Source organism: Trachemys scripta, chromosome 20 (genome assembly GCF_013100865.1).
Source record: "Trachemys scripta elegans isolate TJP31775 chromosome 20, CAS_Tse_1.0, whole genome shotgun sequence".
Taxonomy (NCBI): domain Eukaryota; kingdom Metazoa; phylum Chordata; order Testudines; family Emydidae; genus Trachemys; species Trachemys scripta.
The window spans coordinates 6,964,502-6,979,369 of record NC_048317.1 but is presented as its reverse complement, the minus strand read 5'-3'; the positions used below and the strand labels follow the sequence as shown (position 1 = coordinate 6,979,369).

At 43.1% G+C, this 14,868-nt stretch overlaps 1 protein-coding gene across 2 annotated transcripts; it reads right to left on the bottom strand.

Annotated features, from left to right (window-relative positions):
• Positions 1-4,801: 4,801 nt before the first annotated feature.
• ZBTB8B (zinc finger and BTB domain containing 8B) lies at positions 4,802-12,350 on the bottom strand. 2 transcript variants are annotated; one of them, XM_034754192.1, is made up of 4 exons: positions 12,291-12,350; positions 9,812-10,784; positions 7,182-7,360; positions 4,802-6,769 (listed from the first exon to the last, which is right to left on the bottom strand). In XM_034754192.1, exons 2-4 carry the CDS (start codon positions 10,758-10,760, stop codon positions 6,458-6,460), a joined length of 1,440 nt encoding a protein of 479 aa, XP_034610083.1. In that variant the 5' UTR covers positions 10,761-10,784; positions 12,291-12,350; the 3' UTR covers positions 4,802-6,457. The 2 variants fall into 2 exon arrangements, with proteins under 2 accessions (XP_034610083.1, XP_034610084.1); XM_034754193.1 differs by lacking the exon at positions 12,291-12,350 and having other exon boundaries at positions 9,812-10,883.
• Positions 12,351-14,868: the final 2,518 nt, after the last annotated feature.

The following is a 14,868-nucleotide window of genomic DNA, read 5'->3' as shown; positions in this document are numbered from 1 at the left end:
TTTAAGTTTATAACGTACATCAAAGTGAAGAGGGACACCCGATTTAAATTTTGCTCCAAATTTTAGTTTGCAAAGAAACTTTTACAGTCTGACCAACAAATGTTTCCTCACATTAATAATTCCAATGATAAAAGTTAGTTTTAAACATTTGAACAATGTTCATGGACGACTGAACTGCTAAAGGAGCACTCAAGGAAGATAAGGCCATTGTGGAGAAACTAAATGAATTCTTTGCCTCAGTTTTCGCTGCAGAGGATGTGAGGGAGTTTCCCACACCTCAGCCATTCTTTTTAGCTGACAAATTTGAGGAACTGTCCCAGATTGAGGTGTCATTTGAAGAGGTTTTGGAACAAATTTATAAATTAAACAGTAATAAGTCACCAGGACCAGATGGTATTCACTCAAGAGTTCTGAAGGAACTCAAATATGAAATTACAGAACTACTAGCTGTAGTATGTAACCTATCATTTAAATCAGCTTCTGTACCAGATGATTGGAGGATAGCTAATGTGACACCAATTTAAAAAAAAAAAAAAAAAAAGCGCTCCACTGGCTATCCTGGCAATTACAGGCTGGTAAGCCTAACTTCAGTACCAGGCAAATAGGTTGAAACTATAGTAAATAACAGAATTATCAGACACAGATGAACAACATTTGTTGAGGGAAGAGTCAACATGGTTTTGTAGAGGGAAATCATGTCTCACCAATCTATTAGAATTCTCTGAGCGGGGTCAACAAACATGGACAAGGGTGAACCGGTGGATACAGTGTACTTAGATTTTCAGAAAGCCTTTGACAAGGTCCCTCACCAAAGGTTCTTAAGCAAAGTAAGGAGTCCTGGGATAAGAGGGAAGACTCTCTCATCGATCAGTAACTTGTTAAAAGACAGGAAAGTAGGAATAAATGGCCAGTTTTCAGAATAGAGAGAGGTAAATAGTGGTGTCCCATGGGTCTGTGCCGGGACCAGTGCTATTCAACATATTCATAAATGATCTGGAAAAAGGGGTAAACAGTGAGGTGGTAAAATTTGCAGACAATACAAAATTACTCACAACAGTTAAGTCTAAAGCAGACTGCAAAGAATTACAAAGGAATCTCACAAAACTGAGTGACGGGACAACAAAATGTCAGATGAAATTCAATGTTGATAAATGCAAAGTAATGCACATTGGAAAACATAATCCCAACTATACATATAAAATGAGGGGTCTAAATTAGCTGTTATCACTCAATAAAAATCTTGGTGTCATCGTGGATAGTTCCCTGAAAACATCCACTCTGTGCAGCAACAGTCAAAAATAACAGAATGTTAGGAACCATGAGGAAAGGGATAGATAAGAAGACAGAAAATACCATAATGCCTCTATATAAATCCATAGTACACCCACATCTTGAATACTGCATGCGAATCTGGTCTCCCCATCTCAAAAAAAAAAAAAAAATATAGAGATAGATAGATAAAGGAAGTGGAAAAGGTACAGAGAAGGGCAACAAAAATTATTAGGGGTATGAAACAGCTTCTGTATGAGGAGAGATTAAAAAAACTGGGACATTTTAACTTGGAAAAGAACACTAAGAGGGGATATGATAGAGCTTTATAAAACCTTGACTGGTGTGGAGAAAATGAATAAGGAAATGTTATTTACTCCTTCACAAGAACTAGGGGTCATCCAACGAAATTAGTAGGTAGCAGGTTTAAAACAAACAAAAGAACATAACTTCTTTACACAACGCATAGTCAACTTCATTGCCAGGGGATGTTGTGAAGGCCAAAAGTATAACTGGGTTCAAAAGAGAACTAGATAAGTTCCTGGAGAATTGGTCCATCAATGACTATCAGCCATGATGGGCAGGGATGCAATGCCATGCTCTGAGTGTCACTAGCCTCTGTCAGAAGCTGGGAGTGGACAATAGGGGATGTATCACACAATGACCACCTGTTCTGTTCACTCTCTCTGAAGCCCCTGGCACTGGCCATTGTTGGAAGACAGGATATTGGGCTAGATGGAACTTCAGTCTGACCCAGTATGGCCATTCTTATGTTCTTAATAATTCCCATGCACTGTTTGAAACCCAAACATTGCAACTCTAAGACCCCTGAATAAACAAAAGTTTTCTGTCTAAACTGGGAGACATTTAAAAAGTAAACTGGGTTTCTTAAATTTTCACTTAATCTAAGGGGTTACAAAGCAACATAGGTAAAGACATTTTTTTTTAAATCAATCATACTTAATCTGGATTTTTAAAAACCTATTATTGTTACAGGCATCATCCAAGAGGTTACTATCACAGAAAGAGATTAGGAGGGAAATTATGTATCTGTTTTTTGCAGTTTATTATGTGCATTTGACAACACAGTCAGTTTCACTGTTTCCCCAGAGAGTTGTGCAGGATCCCCCCACAGCAACAGGGGAAAGAAAAAGTTCTTTAAAAAAAATAAAAATTAAAAATGAAACTATGATTGTAAAACCATAAAAAATATTAGGAAGAATCAGTAGTACCTGAAAACCCTTTAAAAAAAAATTGACTAGCTTTTAAAGTTGATAGCATCCTTTTAATCTTTCCTTGCTGTGAATCTGATTTTTGCTTGCATAATGCCCATTGCCAGCAGTGGATGGATTGAATGTCTGGGAATTAAAAATTGAGTGTGAGCCTTAACTTGGAGTTTCCTCGATTTAGTCAACTGGTCTATGTTTTATAAAGCATACCCCTCTCAACTAAGTTTACTTTCTACACAAGGCCAATAGGTTCCAGACTCCTCCAGGTATCCACTGATGTAGTTAAATCAGCTGTTCAAATAAGGCTCAGCTCATAAGTGTGTCTGTTAATTAGGCAGACTAAATTTAAAAGGACTCCAGCTATAAAGTTACCGTTCAAATTTCAGACAAATGAAATGACTCAGATTTGGAAGATTAATATTTACAAGTTCAATGCACCATTAATATCATTGCAGCATGTATTTCTTTAGTGAAAAACAGTGCAATTATGTGCAAATAAATTAAGTATACTCCTAAATAACGTAAATTATGTAGAGCTAAGAATTTAAGATATGTAGTTTCGTGGCCTTTTAAAAACTTTGAAAGAAAAGAACACATCAGAAACAAGCCTATTAAGAACATTTTCTTTGATTCTTCATTCAGCACCATATGAATATTCTTTAGAACAGAAGTGTCACTTTCTCAAAGCTTGTAAAGGCTGGCTTTACATGGAAGATTTCAAGGAAACATAATGGAATTGGGTGGGAAGCACAGCAAACATAGATCTACATAAACATCTGTCACAAGAAACTGAATAAAGCATAACCTTTTCTACTAAACACAGAGGCTGAATTAAGGACCCACTGAGAAACAAAGTGGCACGCTATGACAGATCAACAGAAATTGCAATTTTGCTGGTCACTTTCAAACTGCAACGTGATTGGAATCTCTCTCCCACCCCACCCATTGCCCCAACATTACACAAAACTTAACACAATTTCACTCTCTATGCACAAGACACACAACAAAAATTTCTAAAACCAAATGAAGCAGGCTGAATTCAAACAGCTGAAGGTCACTGCAGTATTTCCCACAGCTCTTAAATCCACTGCATACATGCCTTCACGAGAGCACTGATTTTCCTCTTCTGAAGGTCTTCACAATTTCAGAGTTCACTAGTACATGCCTCAACATAGTTCTACAGTGTTTCTCTGATAAGCTAAGTCACCAGAAAGATGCATTGTAACACACTATCCAGCACCATATCCAATGAATATTCCAAGTCTAGTGGCCTCTAATATTTACACTGAAGCGGCACCTCTCTGCCAGAATGACCATAGAGATCAGGATGTCATGCTAATGAAAAGTTAGGATGACTATTTACATTCCTACCCCACCTTCATTATGCAACTCAGTCCTCAGTTGTCAAAACTATGAGGACTCCTTTTCAAATGTTCTTACACAAAGTCCTTTGCTCGTTTGATAAGCAGATATCAGAGAATACCATCGTGAACTTGGGTTGGCTGGGCAGAAACAGAAGTAATCAAAAAGACCACCCCCCATGGGATTATAGATAGGATTTTCAAAAGTGCTTATGTGATCTAGAAGCCCACCCTGTAGGCCAGATTTTCAAAAGTTTAGCGCCCAAAATTGAAGTTGGATGTTCAGGAGAGCTCAGTTCCCATTTAGGCTCCTAAATGAAGTGGCCAGGGCTCTTTTGTAGAACCAGACACTCATTCAGGTGCCTAATAGGAGCTGCCGGTAGTCGCTTAGTTCTTTGGAAAATCTGGCCCGAATATTAATTTGCTATGCTGATGAAACTAGGATATAATTGTTCAGACACCAACTCCAATGTATAAACAATAGGAAAAAAGGACGATTGGAGAGGTTTTGTAACAAACTAGAAAACAAATATAAATAGCTTATTTTTAACGGTACGTTGCTCCCCTCAATTTAAGTTACAGAAAATAAACCCAGCAAGAAATGAAATATCTTCCAGAAAGAGAGCGCTCAAAGTAAGACTTTGAGTTTTGGGGAGACATTTCAAACAACTCTATTTACCTTTGATTTTTTTTTTTTTTTTGCTACTTTGCTAGTAATTCAAGATAAACAGAGGCTTGTTTCATTTTTATTCATCCTCTTTGATCTTGCAATGAAGTCATGCTGCCGCATTTGTGATATCAGAATCACTTCTGTACAAGTAGATTGTGATATCACACCAGGATTATTGCCTTGCTACAGGATGAAGCAAATAAAGAAGCTGAACCGTGGGGCAGAATGTTCTTATCCAATATGTGAAATAATAGCACGAGGTATACAGAAAATGACTGGTTAAATCATCTGCTTTTTATATAAAAATGTTCCATTTTATGTTTGCTCAATGTAAAGTCTTCTTTAAAACATAAGAAAGGAAAACTGTCTTTTTAACTGAGATGATCTTCCTGTGTCAATGATGTCTGTCTGCGATCTTCTGTTCTAGCACTTGATCCAGAAAGGGAGGCCCAAATGCAATGCTTTTCATTAAACATTTACGAACAAGTTAGAACGTACTATCTCCATACAGTATACACCTTCACTGCACAGAATCCTTCAATATTGTAACTTCTTTAGCCTTAAGTTTAGCAGTAGCTTACCCAAGAGCTCTTTACAGTTTCCCAGCTAATTTCATAGTCTACCGCAATTTGGTACTGGACAGGTAAATTAAATAAAGTAATCTCACCTCCTTCAAAAGCCAACTTGTATCTGTCCAACAAGGAAAACGCAGAGTCCAAGTTGGAATTTTAACAAGAGACAGTACCTGGATGAATTCATAAGACAATGAAAGGGTACAAACCATTATAGGAATCATCAAAGACTATTTTTGATTATATAAGAAGAAAAATCTCATTAGGAAAGGGGAAGTTTGCATACAGGGAGTCTCTAATTTTACAAGGGGGTCTCACCTGGCTTCTTCAAAAACAGTTTGCAGGGATGGTGTTATATATGTAGTCCAGATTTTTTTTTTGGAATTTGTACTTCAGCTAGATCAGCGGTAAATCTGACTATTTAATCTACTAAAGAAACCACTTTTCTAGATTGCTAGGTTATAACTTCTACTTTAAATGGTTGAAAAGAGGTGGGCAGTACACTTAGTCTTGCTTCAGTAACCAGTGCACTTTGGACACTATTTTACTAGATCATAGAATAAATATTCTGTGCAGTTCTCAGGCCTGGACTACTGTCTAATGGGCATCAAAGATGGACCAGAAGAATCACAGCCCAAGCTCTCTTGTTCTCCAGGGATGGAAATGCAGTGAAAACTGCCCAAAAATAGAAGCTTGCTCTCTAAGTACATATATGAACAAACATGTGTGAAGATTCTCTACTGAATATGCTTCCCTCTGTAGCATATTTGTTATCCTGGTAATTTACCGTGGTTTCCAGGTCAAATCCTATTCTAAAGTTTTAAGATTAAACAAACAGTTAGAATTTACAGTTTCAGATAGGACTTTCCTAGCATAAGAGGGACAAGATTGCAAAACAGTTTAGAGAAGTCCAAGGTTAAGGATGAAAACTACATTTATTTTCTCCACATCTCTTCCTAGAAAGATGATGGTTGGCCCCTTGAGACCAGGATTGAGGGACCATGGCAGCATTGTGAGAGGAAACTCAGTATCAAATGATCATGATGATCCTTCACCTGCAAAGAGCGGTATCCTTCCCTCATAGCCAGGGTACAGAAGCACAACACGTGATTGCAAGGAGACAGCCTCTGCTCTCCCAGGATAGAAAATTCCCTCAGAATTCTAGTGCACAGCACTGAAAAGTTAAAAAATATTTCAAAATTCCAAAATCCAGTTCTTCCCACCTGTTCTATCAAAACTGGAATTTAGTAATAAAAAACACACAGTTCCACAAAACTGGTTAAATATGCAGTTTTCTGCTGCAGAATGACCAATCACAGGGGAGACACTTTAAATCCGCCAACCCTCCTTTTGTTACTACATAAGTGCCTCTCGGTCTGATAAGCTTCTATGGATCTCCTGCTTATCATCAGCATCATCATCATCAGCTGGATCATTTTCCTCACCAGATTCGACATATATAGGCCAATCATTGTCTGTATCACCCTTTTCTTGACCTTCTGATGAAGGTTCCATCAGACTGAGGTTAATGGGCATTGAATCCTCATGCGTAGTCGTTACACAAGTGCAGCTGTCACACAAGCCAAAGCGCCGTAATCCCTGCGATAGGCTACTTGTGAACGTTCTTCTGCAACCCTTGCAGATAATTGGCTTGTTTGATCGGTGCACCTGATCAATGAGAAATAGAACATCATTGTAAACTGGCTAGCCTATCTTGCTGTTTTATTCCTTTTGGGGGATGCTGCTTCCATATATTCCAAGATGAAACACACAACAGCATTTACCAAACTTGCAGGGCAAATGATCACATCACCTTTCTAAGAACAAAGGTTTTGGACTAAAACAGTTGTATTACATTAAATGTCAATTTCTTAGTCTTAACCATTGCCCAGTTAACCTTACATATTGGGAGCAGAATCATTCTATCCTCTACTGTACTTTAGAACAGCCTTATATCAAAATGTGATACATATACATTATTTACACAGATCAGCATAATGACTGAGAAACACTGAATACAGGAGTTTACTATTTATTTTTAAGTCTGCTTCTGACAGATATCTGCTTTTATCAAACTTACACTCAGAGCATGACTCCGAAGGTGCTCCTGCCGGGTGAAGCGTTTGCCACATGTCTCACAAGGGTAGGGTCTCTCCCCTGTATGAGAGCGAATGTGCCGTTTTAGTATTCCCTTCTGCTTAGCCGTGTAGGGACAGAACGGGCATTTGTGGAGCTTGATTGGCACAACTAACACATCACCTTTTAAAAAGAAAACAATATATTTTAGACAATTCAACAAAGTTAGCTAGGTTGCTCGTTACAATCCTTGCCTGCAAGCTAGGGCCAGAATACTTACATAATTTTTCCTCTTTGTATTTGGCTCGCTTGGATTTTAATTTTATGGTCTCTTTTTTAAAAGCTTATGGAGCTGCAGGTGCTTAGCACCCTTGAAAATCAGGCAGTTTTAAAATACATTTAATAAATTGGCAACACTGATTTCTGGTGTGATGTATTTGCTAGACTATGCTCAATATACGAGCCATTGAAATTTTCTTGTTATCTTCAAGTTTATTTTTGAAAAAGGTGTCATATTAACAGCACTGGAAACTAAAGTCTTTAATTCAGCCATAGAAAAGTGCACAGGCAGTAGCAGTGCAAGTTTTCCAATATGCTATAATAATGGGCCTCAATTTAGACATAGAGGAACCGTCCCTAGAGGTAATTTATGCCTCGGTCCCCATTCAAGTCTTAGTAGGCTTTCTACTGGGACTAACAGGAATCTTTCATCTCTAATATATTTGCTGTTTGTGTTTTATTTTTTTCCAGTAAAATATGCCTAGATTCAGAATATACACATACAATTAAACATTGATAAATTCATGTGAAAAGATGCAAAAATTGAAAGTTGTATTTGAAGATTACATTTTTATTTAAAAATGGGCATTACTGAGCTTCTTCATGGTAGCCAATACATGATAGACAAGAGATATCCTTTGTAACATGACTAGGATTGGGTGGTGATGTTAAGAGACTAAAAAGTGTGTGTAGCTTTATACGCTGATTCAGGAAAGCACTTTAAACACATCCTTAACGTTAAGGTGCCCTACTGAAATGCATGATTAAAGTTATGCATACACATAATCCTTGAATGTATTGGAGCCTCAAAGATTAACTAAAATATTTTTCAATAAATCTCAAAATCAGTAATGACCCTAATAATTCATGTATAGACATGTACATATATACACACACACACTTCCAAGAACAAGATATCTGAGACTCATTCCATAACTTTAGCTATCAGGACCGGAGTTCAGGGTTCTGTTTCTCTTACAAGAATTGACGTCACTAGCACCTAAAGTAGGACAGAAAACTATTCTTTATGCTGGTTTAGGTTCTTGTGATGTATTCAGCTTTTTCAAGGGAGACACAGAACCCTGAATGCATGTTTAAAATACATATTTCTAGTGTTAAAAGTTTCTAGCAAATTCTGTTAATTATTGATGATTTTTTAATCAGGTTTTAGGTGTATTTTCACTTTTAATTCTAGATTAACAATTTGAAGAGTTTTATTTGAAAAAACATCAATGGAACAGAACGTTATCCCATTAGATGTCTGCTACGCTACAGCATTTTGGAAGCAGTAGATGTTATTGTAACAGAATACTGCCATTAAATATTATTTCAGTTTTGCTAACTGACTAATAGTTAATGATTTTATCAGATGAACATTGATTCACTACACAGTGAGAGTTCCTTACAGACCTGCTGAACTCTAAGTGGCTTTAAGAACACACTTGTGTGCTTGAGCTAGTGATGGCATAAACATAGCTTTACTTTCTACAGCATACGCTATTTTTGTGAATAACTCCTATTGCCTGCATCATTTTTTTTTAACTTGGCAAATTATGAATGGCTATGAGAACTGAGGTGCTCTTCAGGCAAGGAGTAGAGCCCACCATCAATGACAGTTTTGGAAAGGTAAACAGAGACAGTGTTCGGGGAAAAAAAATAGTCTTCCAACTTTATTACAAGCAGATGAAGACCCAAAATCGTTAACGGCCATTTTAGGAAATGTGTATATTTACATGAGCTTTTTCTCCTTCAGGTCCCTGAAGGTGCTGCCACATAGCCTTCCTACTGGTGCTGAGAAATCCCAGCATGCATTTGGGCTAGTGAAAGCAGCAGCCCTGATGATCAGCAATGGAGAAGGAAGTCTGCCTCTAGAGGGAAAATATGCAGTGTAGTTAATATTCCGCCTCTCAGAGTTTATAGCATAACCAACATGGGGTTATCAGTTTGTCTTTCTGAATCCTTAACAACTCTTCTTCATAATACTAACAGTTATAAGAGGCAAAGTTTTTCTTACATTCATCCTTCATTCCAGTGTTGTCCCAAATTATGTTACCATTTAGTAAACTGGTGGTCACCAACATTAGACTCCAAAATACCTATTTCAAATACAAGTTTTTAGATCAGAAATACTTACCTTCCAAATGCTGCACTGAGCAAAATGAGTGCAGCTTTCTTTTGAAGTCCAGAACAATAGTTTATTTTGCTGTTGCATAAAATTCAGCAATATTTTCCTGTGAAGTATACTGAACAAGAATGAGAATAAACTGTTCAATTAACATAGAAAGTTATACAAATAAGCAGCTTCCTCCTCTGTTATACAGACATTCTCTACAGCCTCAGGAATTCTCATCTCACCTGTATCCTCACCATACCAGTCGCTGTGAATGTCCATCATGGAACTCATGGCCACCCCTGCATCTTCTGGCCTACCCTCAAAGCCCCGAACAAAATGATGAACCACATCATCTTTTCTTTGAGCCGCACTGCTGCGTAGCAGGGCCTCCAGGAACTGTTTCATATGATAGTTATTGCAGGCTAGGTCCATTGCCTGGCCACTGTGCAGCCCCTCTTCCATCTGCTCAAGAGATAACGGAGTTGGATACTGCTGTAGTCGTTCACCCACTTCTACTTCCACTTCATCAGAGTCAAATTCTACTTTTGGTTCTACTACCCCTTTGGGCAGAGAAGAATTAATGTCATCTGGAGAATCACTGCTTACAGGGTCTCTCACCACAAGTTCCATTGGGTGGCAGCTGCTACATTCACCACAGGGAGGATCTCTCTGACAATCAGAAATCCTTTCCTTTTCTTGCAGAGAAGAGACGGAGGCAGAGCACTGGCTCTTTGTACCATAAGAAGTGCCCTCTCTGACAGAACTAGAGCTTCCACTATCAGCCTGATAGAAGGCAGCTTCTCTCTCTATTTTTCTGCAAATATCTAGCGATGACCTGATGTATGTTTTGCAAAAATTGACCACATCAGTCATCTGCAAGTAGCTAGCTGCGGACATGACTTCAATAACATTTTCTCCACAAAGATCCAGCTTCCCTGAATAAAGGAAATCTAGGATGACGGAGAAGGCCTCTGAAGTAACAATGTCCAAAGAAGCAGTGCTGTGTCGCCCACTGTCTTGAATGTAATGAATTAATAAGGCTCTGAAGTAGCCACTATTGGCAAAGAGAATGTTCTTGTGAGCTTTGAAGATCCTGCCTTCCACAATAATACTGCAGTCACAAAAAAAATCCCTCTTTCTTTGCTCATTGAGCTCTCCCAAGAGTTTCGTGTAATATGACTGCATCTCCATTTCTCCTATTGCTGCTGCTGATCACTGACAAGAAGAAACAAAGAGAGAACATTAGAGCAGAAATGATTCCACAAAGGGAGAAGAAATCAAAACCTATCACTGTTTTCCCTCCTTCCAAAAACAAACACCCCCCCCCCCCTGCAACAACCTGGCCTATAGTCATATTCAGATTTGGGGGGGGGGGGGGGAGGGAGGGAGAATTACAACCTGAAGTCACTGTAACATTCCAACTAAAACAGTCCACGTCCAATTATTATTAGCATTACCGCAGCACCAAGGAGCCCTACTCATGGACCAGAAACCCATTGTACTAGGCACTGTGCAAACACAGAACAAAAGGATGGTCCTTGCCCTAAAGAGCTTGCAATCTAAATAGAGTAGCCTCTGTCGTTTCTTAGTGGACAACATACTAGCTTGACAAATTTAGTATCCTATATCCCAACTCAGCCAACCTATCAAAGACACATGGCAAAGATGCCGTGATTGTGTACAGTGCTCCAAAGAGTGAGAACAATTCTAAACTTCAGATAGTCTGAGATGGTATCTGCTTTTAATAACACTTCCACTAAAACTGATTCCAGGGTAAAATTACAACCTGCCCTGAGAAAAGGTTTTGAAGATACAGTTATCAAAGTTCACCTTTTTACTTATATACTAGTTGTCTCGTTGGATGAGATTACATGCACCACCACCATTAATCCCTTGTTCTTTATATAAAAAAAGAAATCAGACACTATTGTTTTTCTGATATTTGCAGTCAAGAGCGAAACTGGCATAGATTGGTTGCTTAGGAGGACCACCGGCGGAAAAGCTAATGAAAACGGGAAAGGCTTAAAAAACAACAACACATTTTACTTATTTAAGGCTTTCCACTTGAGAATGTCAGAGAACTTTACAAGCAGGAAGTCTCACAACGCTCCTGTGGGACTGGACGCACTATCCCCATTTTACAGGTAGGGGAATTGAAGAACGAAGCTGAAGCATCCCACAGAAAGTCTGTGGCAGAGCTAGGAACCCGCCTCATTTGACTCCCGCGGCCATCAGGCTATGGGCACCGTATGTCCTATGTTCTTTGGAGCCGAAGTCTCTCCCTTGGTGGACATGGGAAATGCCAAGTCGGCTGGAGAGGCGCCAGCCCTGCCCACCCCAGCGCAGCAAACCCGCATCGGGCATCTGAGCAGGGCCGAGTCCCTGCAGCCCCCCAGAGGGGTGGGGGAGTCCCTCAGCCTTCGCAGGGTCCGTCGCCTCCCGCACAGGATACCCTCCGCCCCCGAGCGCGGGACCCCCCCGCACTGAGCCCTGCCGCCCCTCCCCCAGTGGGGCTAGGGCCCCTGGGCTGCCCCTCCCCCAGCTCTGTGCAGAGGGCAGCTGGCGGGGGGCTGGGGGAGGGGGGAGATGCCGCTCAGCCGCCCCAGCCGCCAGCCACACCCCGAACCCGGGCGCGGCAGAGGCTTCGCCCCGCGCCGACCCCCCCCCGCTCCCGTCCGCTCCTGAATGAAAAGGCGGCGGCACCTCCATTCTCCCCCTCACCTTTACCCGGCCCCTGGCGCAGCGCTACCGAACCTGACGCACGCGCCGGGCCGGGCCCTCCTTCTCGCCGCACCTCCCGAGCACAGGATAGGCCGAGAGGCGGTGCCTCCTGCCCAGCAAGGTAGGGTGCGCCCTTCCCGGCCACCCGCCCGCGCCCCACGGAGCATGCGCCCTTCGCCTCGGCCGCCTCCAGGGTTGGAGTTCCCTGCTGTGATTCTCTTTCTCGGGGCAGGAGCCCGGGAAAGGGACTACACGTCCCAGCATGCACCGCGAGGGTGCCTGCTCCTGGGCTGGGGCAGAGCAGTGGGCGGGCGGTGCTGGGGGCTCAGCCCACCTGGGCTCCCAGCGCTGGCTGGGGGGAGGCGGGATGGCTGAGATCGGTACCGTTTGGGCAGGGCCTTCGAGTGGCCTCGGCCTCCCTGCGGTGCTAGTTACCTCTCCTGCCATGTGCACCTAGGGTGACCAGACAGCAAATGTGAAAAATCAGGACGGGGTGGGGGGTAATAGGAACCTATATAAGAAAAAGATCCCAAAATCGGGACTGTCCCTATAAAATCGGGACATCTGGTCACCCTATCTGCACCTCGCCTTTCATCCCTTCCCCAGGGAGCTAAAGCGCCTCCCGCCTTTCATAGGCTGCGCACAGACTGGGCGTCCCAAAAGCAGCTAGGCACCAAACCTGGCTACATTTCAGCGGCAAGCAAATGAAAAGTATCAGAGGGGGAGCCGTGTTAGTCTGAATCCGTAAAAAGCAACAGAGGGTCCTGTGGCACCTTTAACAGAAGTATTGGAACGTAAGCTTTTGTGGGTGAATGCCCACTTCGTCAGACGCAAGCCTGATGCCTTGCGTCTGACGAAGTGGGTATTCACCCACGAAAGCTTATGCGCCAATACTTCTGTCTTAGTCTTAAAGGTGCCACAGGACCCTCTGTTGCTTTTTAAGAAAATGAAAGGACTAGTCGGCTACATGGGAGATGGGGAGTTTAGAGTCCCGACCACCACATTTCAGTTGTCTCCTACACAGACAACCAACCCCATAGAGGGTTGCCAGCCACCTTTCTAATCGCACAAAACTGAACACCCTTGCCCCGCCCCTTCGCTGAGGCCGCGCCCCCACTCACTCCATCCCCCTCCTGCCCTCACTCACTTTCACTGGGCTGAGGCCAGGGCCGGCTCTAGCTTTTTTGCTGCCCCAAGCAGCAAAAAAAAGCGCTGCCCCCCCCACCCCCCCAGCCCCACGCTGCCCCCCCGCTGAGCGCCGTGCCGCCAGAGCCTGCCCCCGTCCCCCGCCGAGCGCCGCCAGAACCCCCCTCCAGCGCCGCTCCCACGCCGCCCCCTCGCCGAGCCCCACGCATCCGGAGCCCGCCCTCCCAGCGCCGCACCACCGGAGCGCCCCCCCCGCGGAATGCCGCGCTCCCCCCACCGCCCCTTACCAGGTGCCGCCCCAAGCATGTGCTTGGGTGCCTGGTGCCTGGAGCCGGCCCTGGCTGAGGCAAGGGGTCTGGATGAGGGAGAGGGCTCCGGCTGGGGGTGCAGGCTCCTGGGTGGGGCCAGAAACGAGGGGTTGAGGCAGGGGTGAAAGTAGGCCGATACAGGCCTGTACAGTGTACCGGGCAAGAAGCCGGTACCAGCCGTGGCAGCGCTTTAACATCGCTGCCCCTTTTGCCGCCTCCCCACCCCCCGTGTCGGTATCCCTTCCGGTAGGGACCCTACCGGCGGGGCCACCGACGGGGACAGGCGAAAGGGGCAGCTGCCCCGGGACCAGCAATTTAAAAGGTCCCAGGGTTCCCGGCCGCCGCAGTCACCACTGCAACAGTGGCCAGAGCTCTGGGTCCTTTTGAATCGCTGCTGGAGCCTCGGGCAGTGGAGCCTAGGGACTGCAGGGACTTGCCGGCCACTTTGAGGAGCTGCGTGGAGCCACAGCAGGAAAGGAGCCTGCCTTAGTCCCACTTTTAACGGCCCGATCAGTGGTGCTAACTGGAGCCATTGTCTGTCGAAAACCAGACACCTGGCAACCCTACCCCCATATATAATCACTTTTCTCCTCACCATCAGTTTTCATACTTCCCTCAGTATATTACTTCTTTCTGTAGTCCACTAATTCTTTCTCCCTATCAAATCTATACCTTCCTACAGTATTAGTCCTTGCCAAATTCCTCTTCCCACTCCCCATCTTCCTTGCCAGACTCTAATTTCCTGCTCCTGCCCCAGTCCCTTATTTCTCACACTTCCCCCTCACATTTCCTCTCCACAGCCCCTCAGCTCTCTCTCTCTCTCCCCCCCCACCATCCCTTTGCTATTTTACTTTATTCCCACCTCCCTGCATCTTCATCTACCCTTCAATTAATAACCAAGAGTTTTGTACACTCCTCATTTCCACTAAGCAGATACGTGACTTTATGAATTTGCTATAAGATGAATTGTGAACTCCCTTCACTAATAAGCAATGCCTAAACAGCATGCCCTTCACGGAATACACTCTGGTCACTCAGAAATGAAGAAAATCTGTAGCATTCTGGGACTGTGCAAGAAAGAGAAGCAGAGCTAAGCCGGAGGGAAAAGGAAAATGAAGCAGGGT

Excerpts from the sequence above, each read along its gene's own strand:
- ZBTB8B (XM_034754192.1), bottom strand. The coding sequence starts at position 10,760 with ATGGAGATGCAGTCATATTACACGAAACTCTTGGGAGAGCTCAATGAG. Across the intron at positions 7,361-9,811 it reads CTGGTATGGTGAGGATACAG|GTGATGTGTTAGTTGTGCCA; the intron begins GTGAGATGAGAA and ends TCTTTTTAAAAG. Across the intron at positions 6,770-7,181 it reads TTCGGAGTCATGCTCTGAGT|GTGCACCGATCAAACAAGCC; the intron begins GTAAGTTTGATA and ends CTCATTGATCAG.